General features: G+C 44.6%; 1 protein-coding gene across 2 annotated transcripts; it reads right to left on the bottom strand.

Annotated features, from left to right (window-relative positions):
• Positions 1-238: 238 nt before the first annotated feature.
• Positions 239-6,996, bottom strand: LOC146051494 (uncharacterized). 2 transcript variants are annotated; one of them, XM_083167884.1, is made up of 7 exons: positions 5,340-6,995; positions 5,120-5,255; positions 4,903-5,037; positions 4,686-4,820; positions 4,466-4,603; positions 976-1,111; positions 239-379 (listed from the first exon to the last, which is right to left on the bottom strand). In XM_083167884.1, the coding sequence occupies exons 1-6, from the start codon at positions 5,388-5,390 to the stop codon at positions 1,047-1,049; spliced, it is 660 nt and encodes a 219-aa protein (XP_083024010.1). In that variant the 5' UTR covers positions 5,391-6,995; the 3' UTR covers positions 239-379; positions 976-1,046. The 2 variants fall into 2 exon arrangements, with proteins under 2 accessions (XP_083024010.1, XP_083024011.1); XM_083167885.1 differs by lacking the exon at positions 4,903-5,037 and having other exon boundaries at positions 5,340-6,996.
• Between the last annotated feature and the right edge of the window lie 3,861 nt (positions 6,997-10,857).

Below are 10,857 nucleotides of genomic sequence, written 5' to 3'. Positions count from 1 at the left end.
CCCCAATCATGGCCCTTGTGCTATCGCACAGGCCAGACGCATTTGAAGTGTGGCTGGCTTGTGCGTAACCACAACGTCTACTCTGCACCGGTGCCCACATCTTCCAAGTGACTTCTTGTCCCCAAGCAGGTTCTTTAGACCTATATTAAATTTTTGCTCTCCTTTTTTGCAGGTCATACCGACAGCAAAGATGAATAATTGACACCGGGATAATCTTTGCAAGCTCAATAATTTATTTGAACTTTAACATATGTGTAATAAATTTTAATAAAGTATTTCAAATAAATGGACTGTGCTTTATTCATTAGTAATATTATTATAAAGGTTTAAGTTCAGTGTAATTTCATGTTTCAGTTGTGAATCTTTTCTTTTGAAGCGCCTGAAATAAATGATAAAGTTCAGTGTTAGAGAATTAGTAAATAATGATTTTTTTTTAAAAATGCAGTCAGGCTGGGAGTTTCCAGATTGGTGCGTGTTTACAGTCACAGCTTTCATGGTTACTATTTCACTGACACTCCTGCTTCTAAGCTGTTTTTCAAATTCACCATTGTTGTTGCAAAATCCACAAAAAAGATTTCTGAAGGTGTGTCAGTGAAATATTTGGAGCAATCACCGCTGTCTCATGACAGTGTCGACTGAGCAAAAAAGACAATTGCTGGGCCAAATATAATAGGGTGATAGTTTCAGAAAGTGAGTGAATTTGGGAGAGTTTTCCCATTGTTAAGAAGAAGCAATGAATTACATGGTCAAATCAACTTGGTTTTGCAGTTAAGTTGATCGCTATTTTCAAATAAATGTGTAAACTCTCCCAAAATCTGACAAATACTCAAACTAGCCATATTACATTTGACATGCAGTGTTTTCACGGATGAGAGGTTAATCAACTTGGATAATTTATTGATGACAATCACCATTACTTAACCCCCACACCAGGCATCATACTTATACAGGATAGACAAGTGGGTCCATACTCACCAGAGATTTGGTTTCAAGGAATGCGTTAAGACTGGCAGGAACACCCTTTGGTCCAGCAGGTCTTGTACACTTTAGGGGTTCACCCACAGCAGACCAGACGGAGCAGACCTCCCCGGCCAGAGACCAGCACAAGAAACTGCAAAGAAGAAAGAAGGGGTTAGTGTTTGGTGACTGATTAAGCAGGAATAGGCTGTGGAGAAGAAAGAAGGGGTTAGTGACACCTAACAGGGCCCAAACCCTCCCCACCTTTCCCCAGGAGGAGCTGTGGTGCCCTGGCAGCCCCTAAAAGACTTTCCCCCAATAGTATAGCAGGCTGGGACATGCAGGGTTAATGGACTGCTGCCGCAGCAGCAATCCTGAGTGACAGCCTGAGAAGGAAGGTGCGGATTGGCTGGGGGAGAGAGGAAGGAAGTGCGGGGCACGAGAGAGGAGAGGGGCTCACGTGTAGTGAGAGGAGTGCTGCGCGCCCACCCCAAGCGCTGTGTGCCCGGCAGGACAGTGACCGGGAACAGAGAGCGGTGTGCAGGCCGGAGGAGAGAAAGAGCCGACGGGCGCACAGACAGGAGCTGAGACACGTGCGGCAGCAGAGGGGTCTCGCCGGGTGATAGACAGCTCCCCCCACTTCGCGCGGCTCAGCAGAGAAGCAGGAGCTGAGACCCGAGCGGCAGCAGGAGATAGCCGGGACGAGCACAGCGGGCGACAGCAGCCGGGAGTGACATCACTGCCGCCCGCACGCAGAGGGAGAGAGAGAGCACCAGTCAGCCGAGGGACCGGAGGAGCCACGGAGTGCGGCAACGCTTCGGCGCCCGCACTAGTGTGCTCCTGGCCGGAAGAAGAGGACCTCCAGAGCCCTTGTACCGAGAGCAGAGCATCGGGAGCGGGAGCACGTGACGGGCAGGAGCCTGCAACTGTGTCCAGAAAAAAGGTACTGACTCTCAGCCTGGCCCTTACACGCAGCCACCCTCTAATCACACCTGTGTCCACACCGACCCGTCAGCCCCACCGCGCCAGGCAGTAACATGTCCCCAGCCCAGTAGGGGAACGTGCCCCAAGTACAACTTTGCTTTTGCCTGCCAGCATTGGACACTCCCCTGCGCAGGAGAGACATCAGGGGTCCCAGGACATCCTATTTGGGCTGACTGCCCATAGCAGACCCTGTACTTTGCTTAGGACACATGTGGTAACAGGAATCCCTCAGTTTGTAAGAGGACAGCGCCATCTTGTGGCCAGCCACGGATTACCCCCTCTTTTGCTGGCAAGCGTAACTTTTTCATGGACCTCGTTTAACCTACTCCCTGTTAACGGCCCTTTGCCCTAAAGGATATAGGAGCCAGTGTTGATACCGGATCATCGGCGGGACTGACATTCCTTCCAACGCCCTGTGCAGAAGTTGTCCGGGACTAAGTTACAGTTAAGGTGACGTCACCGCAGGTTCATAGTTAGGAGGTACACTGGTGCACCAGTTATATAAATTATTTCTTACTATTATCACTGTCGATGTGACCTGTCTATGTAAGATTTGATGCGCACATATTTAAAAGGTAGCCTTCAATGTTGGCGGTACCGTGTCGACTCAACCCAGTAGTAACAGAAAAGCGGGGGTGTTTGACCCAGAGCGCCGCTACGGTACCTTTAACACGTGAAGCCTTCAAGATCTATTGGGCTCATAGGCGATTTGTTGTTGTACCTGAGAGTTGCGAATTATCAGGATAATTGTTTGTGACTGTCTATTGTTTGCCAACGTGCCTTAACCCTTATCCACTGCTGTGCTGTGAGGGTCAGTGGGCAGAGGCTACACCTAATTTACAATAAATTTGAGTTGTACTGCAGAACGTGTCCCCTTCATTGAAGTGTCCCTCTCCGGTCCACCGGGAACAGAAGAACGGATGAACCTGAGTCGCCCCTGAAGAGGCAGTTCTGAGGAAGCTTGAATGTGAAACACGTGTGAACTATTGACCTCTGTTACTGTGTATCTAACTATGTGAATTTACAAAGGAATGAATGTTAAAATGCTGTACAGTGTGTGATACTAGGGCAAAACGGAGGGGATTGTGGGAGCAGGCTCAGCCATAAGTGAGACTTAGCCTGCACTGACAATTGAGTGCAGAAGCCAGGTTTAATACATCTAAGCATTGAAGCATAACCACCAGTTATAACAGGGCGACATAAGCCCAATGTGATTACCAGCTAAAGTGAGACCCAACTTGCATGAAATAATAAATGCACATACTGGGTAAACCACTTAAATACTGAAGCCTGATTAATAAAATATGGGAATATAACCCATTTACTAATATTTATTAGCAACTCAGTATTCATATCTAACTAAGGTGGTAGCTACCCACAACATAGGGGAACTGATCCCAGTATTTCCCAATTAAAGCCACTAGATGGCAGTGGAATACTGAAAATGGACCACTAACCCCAAAAACTGTATTAAATCCCCCAACTGGAATCAATACCCATTAAGGGATTGGATAGGACAATAAATAAATAACTTTAATACCTAAAAATATATACAAAACCCCGTGCAGAAAAAAGAGAATATTAATGGTATACGGTGACCCTGAATTAAGACCTATGTAGAGAGAGTGGTGGAAGACAGCGCATTTAAAGCAGGACATAACCTGTAATTAAACAGCTACCAACTATCCATAGGGTAGCACGACCCGGGAGAGTCACATTTATAAGAACCAGAGTGACCAGGTGTATGTAACACTATGTATTAACTATCCATACAAGACAAAGACCTAAAGTAATTCCCTGACTACCAGATAGCAGTTGACTCCTGTAAAAGGTTATTAATACGTTACACTACCGAATATAACTATACCCGACCACCCGCCCTCTACCCAAGGCCAGATAAAAGAAAGGTGTCAAAGTGCATACCGCACAAACAATAGGTATAATCAAGACACCAAGCGACATCACCGTGATACGAGTGTGAAAAAGAGAGACACACAAAAGGGACAAAATATAGGTATATCTGATACCAACACCCCAAGAACACTGAACTGTCCTATATCCAAATTCCAGTGTCCTACAGAAAAAAGCATAATAACCGCCAACCAATAAAAGAAGATATCACCCGTACAGCAATAACTAGAACACAGTAACAAGTCTGGCGAACACTTTTAATCTTTAACCACACACTATCTTATTTCAAAAGTGCGTAAGCACCTCACCTTATATGTATGTGTGACCTGTATGTCCAATTTTAATTTCTTATCAATTTCACATATAAGCGGAGTGGACCCGGACCCGCAGTTCCGTATATAAGAACACGGATATCCGGCTCTCCTCTTAATATTTTAAGAATAACTAACAATAAAGGTTAAGTTTTAAATGATTACATAAATCATCTCTTTTGGTGTGCATCCACCGTGCAATTTTCTTTTCTCTTCTCTTCAAACCAGTCTTCGCCCCTGAAGAGGCAACGTAAGGGGAACCCGTTTCCTTCGTACACCGTGCACCACAGAGCGATACTCACCGGGTAACTGCACAGTAGCCCTGGGAAAGGAGTCACGCACCCACACCTGACAGCAGCCATCACACATCAGGGGTTCATCCACTGCACACAGGATCCAGCTGCTTTTATGATCTTGCAAAGGTATTAAGCAGGAATAGGCTGTGGATAAGAAAGAAGGGGTTAGTGACACCTAACAGGGCCCAAACCCTAATTACCTTTCCCCGGGAGGAGCGATACTCACCGGGTAACTGTACAGTAGCCCTGGGAAAGGAGTCACGCACCCACACCTGACAGCCATCACACATCAGGGGTTCATCCACTGCACACAGGATCCAGCTGCTTTTATGATCTTGCAAAGGTATTAAGCAGGAATAGGCTGTGGATAAGAAAGAAGGGGTTAGTGACACCTAACAGGGCCCAAACCCTAATTACCTTTCCCCGGGAGGAGCGATACTCACCGGGTAACTGTACAGTAGCCCTGGGAAAGGAGTCACACACCCACACCTGACAGCAATCACACATCAGGGGTTCATCCACTGCACACAGGATCCAGCTGCTTTTAGGGTCCTGCAAAGGTATTAAGCAGGAATAGGCTGTGGAGAAGAAAGAAGAGGTTAGTGACACCTAACAGGGCCCAAACCCTCCCCACCTTTCCCCGGGAGGAGCGATACTCACCGGGTAACTGCACAGTAGCCCTGGGAAAGGAGTCACGCACCCACACCGGCAAGCAGCCACAACACAGGAAAACAACCATCAGAAACGGAATAAAAAACGGCAACAGGCCAACAAACCAACATGCCCAAACGGAACTCTGGAAAACATAAATTAAGGAAAAGAGTTCAAAATCATAAAAACTAATCAAACAAGTAACAAACTTTGGACTAAAAATACTCACAGTGGGCAAAATACGACCGGATGAGTCGAGCTCTCGCATCATCTCGTTCATTCATGCCCTCGAGCAAAGCTGTTGAAAGGTCCCCATGCCGGAAAACCTCAGCATCCACGGTCACCGGCAAACTGTTTGCGATGCAAATGTTGTGTAGAATACAACATGCATTTATTATGCCGCAAACCTTTGCCAGTGAGTATAAAAGGGCTCCACCGGTCATGTCTAAACATCTGAACCAGCTTTTAAGGACACCGAAGGTTCGCTAAATTACTGCCCTCGCTGTCGTGTGAGCCTTTTGGTACCTTTCAGCAGCTTCACCCAAAGGATCAGATAATGGGGTCAGGAGCCAGTCCTTGTTGGGGTAACCCGCATCACCTATGGAAACCAAAAAAAAAATATTTACATTATAAACAATGTTTGGATTTGAAGACAAATAAAAACCAAAAAAAATAAAATACTTACCTAACAGCCAGCCGTCCGGCATTCGACCGTGCTCGAAATCGGCATACAGGGCGGACTGGCTTAAAATGAACGAGTCGTGGGCCGACCCAGGAAAACCCACAAGGAGGTTGGTGATCTTCATTTGGTGGTCGCAAACCACCTGAACGTTCATCGAGTGGAAGTGTTTTCGGTTCCGAAAACATTCCTCTGATGCACGCGATGGTTTGAACGCCACATGGGTGCAGTCAATCGCGCCCAAGATACTGGGGAACTTCCATTTTGAGAAAAAGCTAAATTTGATCTCATTCCATCCGCTGTCTTGATCAGGAAATTTAATAAACTGGGTCGTTAATTTGCGGAATGCCTTTATGACCTGGGCTATACAGCGTGAGAGGGTTGGCTGTGAATAACCGCATGTTTGGCTCAAAGTGGGCTGGAATGTGCCCAAAGCAAAAAACATGCAACGCACCCAACAGTTTCTGGAAACTTGTGAGTGCGTGATTGCCCCGTTTCTGTGCGACCAAATCTGGCTCCATGAGATCGTACAGCATATGGATTGCCGCAGACGAAAGGTGATAATTAGAAAATCACCTCCGCCTCGGTGAGATCACCCAGTTCACGCCTAGTACGAAACTGGCGTGGACTTGGGACTGAAACCCGCACCGACTCACCTAATCGAGCTATCGCCGGAATACTAGTGCCATGGTCCATCATATCTGCCCAGAGGCGGAACTACCGCCGGTGCAGACGGTGCAGTGCACCGGGGGCCGAGAGGTTAAAGGGGACCGATGCCGCCGTCTGCCCGGCATGACGTGAACTTTTTTTTTTACATGTGCTCCGTCACCGTGTGTGGGGGAAGGAGGGTAAGCGGGCGGCGTGGGGTACAGAGTGAACTGTCTGGACACCGGGGTATACATGGAATGGATGCAGCTGCAGCAGCACCCTGCCTGCACGTATGCATCCATTCCTGCCCGGGACTGTCACTGGTCTACTCCGGGCGCTCACCCCAGCCCAGTACACGGACACAGCTGACCGCCACCTCCCTCCACCCCGCCCCCGAACTGGCTGCTGCTGCGTGTAACAACACAGCAGGAAGAGAAGAGGCATCGGACATTGCTGAGGACAACTGAACGCACGACCACAGCAGGTAACCCATGGGTCACTTGCTGCCGCCAGCCCACGGGCCCCACACAGGGCACAACCGCGTCCCCTGCTGCCCACTCCCCCTCCCCAAGTCACTGCCACTATTCCCACGATGCCCTAGCTATCCCCCCCCCCTTGCCGCACACAAAACACAGCTGCGGTCGCCTTGCCTGCTGCCTCCTGCTTCGCCCCAAGTTACAGCCCATAATCCCCCTCTGATAATTGCCGGTCACCAACTCCCCCCCAACATTCTACCCCAAACTGCTGGGGTACACTGCTCTCCCACGTAATGAAATATTTTACACTGTTCACTGCACCCAGCAAATAATTCCCCCTAGCATCTGATATGTATTCCCCCCTCCTGGCAACAACCATTAACCTCCCTCAGCCAGTGTCTATATATAGATATATATATATATATAGATATATATATATATATATATATATATATATATATAAATAAAAGTCCAAAGGACAAGCACCCTCCTTCAACACGGCGTCCACCACGGTGCTCAGCAGATAACTTCTATACAGAAACACTCCAAACTGCGAGCACCCACGGATTTTTAGCAATGGGACATCCAATAAACCACACAGGTTTAAATGCAAGCTTTCGGGATCTTTATTTCAGCCCTTCGTCAGGGCTGAAATAAAGAGCCCGAAAGCTTGCATTTAAACCTGTGTGGTTTATTGGATGTCCCGTTGCTAAATCTGTGGGTGCTCGCAGTTTGTAGTGTATATATATACACTCCAGATGGCAGCACTCGACAAAAACGGAATGTCCAAGCAGGTAAGTATTATCAACGTTTCGAACTTTTACTTAGTTCCTCATCAGGATATAACAATACATAAAACAAGTACACACATTTATACATACCACCAAGTGATGTACACCCATAACTCCACCTCCCATCCCGGCGCCGTTGGATTCACAGCCACGCTACCATCTCCGGCGCACACCAAGTGCGTCAGGACGTCAGCCGGCGCGTACCATACACGCACTACAGGAATACTACATTGCCATAGAAACGATAAACAAAGTTACGATCACACTAGATAATATCAAGTATGCAATGAACAGAGTTGATCAGAGGTAAAAAATGTAACAATACACGTTTCAAGATGCAACATAATAAATACAAAAGTGCAAAAAATACAATAAAAAATACACAGAAAAAAGTACCACATATAAAAAGTTAAAAACAAAGCAGTGGGAGGACGCGGTCATGTGATGAGGAACTAAGTAAAAGTTCGAAACTATATATATATATTATATATATATATATATTATATATATATATATATATATATATATATATATATATATATATATATATATATATATATATATATATATATATATATATATATATATATATATATATATATATATATATATATATATATATATACAGTTCTGGGTCAGCGTCACTCCGGACTTAGGTAGAAGATTTTCAAATAAAGGAAACAGCACACATGGTTCCTGCAACTACTTGAGTTTTTGTCAAGCCACATGGTACAATGAAGATCCATCACTTAAATAGCATAGACGTAACATTGCGTTTAACAGAACACCTCCCACATCCGGATCAGATCCGTCGGGTGTGTTGTCAATCAACAGTCAATTAGTTCATACAAACATTGATACAATACAAACATAAAATGAACACAATATCAAACTCACATATATAACAAATAAAGCACCACTGATAAAAAGGTAACCTCATGGAGATGGTTACTGACATCTTGCTGAACGTCATGCTGGTTGATAGAATCTTTAATTAATTAGAAAGAAGACACATTTATATAGGTTAAAGATGATCAGCCAAAACATTACTGTGTGTTAAATCAGCGGATAATACAGGGCTTATCGGAACATATATAAACCATATTTTAACATTATAGTTTTATCAAGAACATTTCTTTGTTATATTAACAATACATTTTTAAAGTAAGTATATATGTGAGTTTAGTTAAATATATCTATTTAAAGATAACATTGCAGGCCATGTGATTCATTAAGGCCCTTTGGGGACAATGCATCAAATTTGGTGATCCACCGGGCTTCAAGTCTAAGGAGCATTTTTGATCTGTCACCCCCCCGAATTGGTGGGGGCACATGATCAATAATCCGGTAGCGTAGTGATGACAAATTGTGCTTAGCTGTCACAAAATGTCTTGCTACCGGTTGCTCACTTGAACCAGCCTGCAGTGCCGCTCGAATTGCACTGCGGTGCTGGTTCATCCTCTCTTTGAAAGTACAATCAGTTTTGCCTACATATACCATAGAGCATGGACATGTGATAATATAGACCACGAATTTGGTCGTGCATGTCAGATAATGTAGGATATTAAATTTTCTACCAGAAAAGGGATGATTGAAGGATGATCCCGTTTGTAGAAAACTACAAGTTGTGCAATTAGGACATTTAAAACAGCCAAGACGCTTTTTGCCCAAAAATCCTGTAGGTGCAGAGGTGCTGCGCAATTTTGAAATATCAGTTTTAACCACTAGATCTTTAATGTTCCGCCCTCTCTGGTAACAGAGCATTAGCTTTGTGTTGTGGAACATTTTAAGCTCACTGTCAGATGCCACTAGCGGCCATAATTGCTTGGCTCTCGTGGATGCTTGTGGAGACAAATGATTAAATTTATTGACCCAAATGTGTCTGTTCGCTTTAGCACTTTTGGCTGTGCTTAAATGTATCTGATGTGGCGGAATTTTTAACACTTTGCTTTTAACCATATCTAAAGTATCAGGGTCGTAGCCTCTAGCAATAAATTTGTTATACAGTTTTATATATATATATATATATATATATATTTGCAGGAACCATGTGTGCTGTTTCCTTTATTTGAAAATCTTCTACCTAAGTCCGGAGTGACGCTGACCCAGAACTGTGTATGCTAGCGCGTTCAGCGTGCTAAATTCAGAGGGCACCCGGCTATATACTAATTGGACTTTCTGAGTGCCGATCCTATCACTAATATATATATATATATTATATATATATATATATATATATATAAAATGTCGAATGGTTTGTTGGTGGTAAAGGAGCGCTGACATCTGTTATGTGCTTATCCCAAGCACCAAGAATCTAGAAGAAATGGAGAGATAGAGGGGGGCGCCCAATAGTGCAATAAAGTTTTTTTTATTTAAAAAAAACAAGTAAAAAAGAAACACTCATTAAAAAGGACTCGTACCGAGTTTGACCTCAGCAGTGGACTGATTACCACTAGATATATATACACAATCCTCACTGGCAGTACTGCATTCCCAAAGCAATAGTCACCGCTTCAGACGGCTTCCACGGGACCTCCTGGTTCTCCGGACAGCCGGCGTCTCACAGAGTTCCAGGGTAGATGTTAAGCCGCTCGCGTCTGCTCTCTGCCAGGAGATTCAAGATTAAAGTCACGATGGCCACGTCCCTACGCGTTTCGTCATGGACTTCGTCAGTGGGGTGGCCATCGTGACTGGAGGCTGTGCTTTTACGGATCCATTAGCCAATCATAGCTCTCATATTAGCATATCTTAGATTGCGGCATGGCTTCAGCATATATTTACTTCAATCAATTAAACTACTAACAACGGTTAGAAGCCATTAAAAACATTTAAAAGTTTTCACAGTTACGTGGAGTTTTCCTTTCATAGTTTCGTGGAGTTTTCTACAATAGCGCGCTGATCTTTTTTGCTTCCGATATAGGTATCAGGTGTTACTTCCCCTTCCTGCAATTACGGCTTACTTAGTGTTTCTTCCATAGAGACCTGTATGTAATGATTTGTTACAATGACCCGGGCCATATTCTATACGATGTTTTTACATGTATTCACATGTATTCTTTTTTGGAGAGTATCAAACCAATGCATTAGTTTGTTTGTTTTTAGATATATACATACTTGAAGCAATAATCGACATTGTGTCGACTGTTTTTCTGG

The sequence above is a fragment of the Crinia signifera genome, unplaced genomic scaffold (genome assembly GCF_055691185.1).
Source record: "Crinia signifera unplaced genomic scaffold, ASM5569118v1 HAP2_SCAFFOLD_100, whole genome shotgun sequence".
In the NCBI taxonomy this organism is placed as follows: domain Eukaryota; kingdom Metazoa; phylum Chordata; class Amphibia; order Anura; family Myobatrachidae; genus Crinia; species Crinia signifera.
The sequence above is the reverse complement of the archived record's forward strand: the minus strand, read 5'-3'. Positions and strand labels throughout refer to the sequence as shown.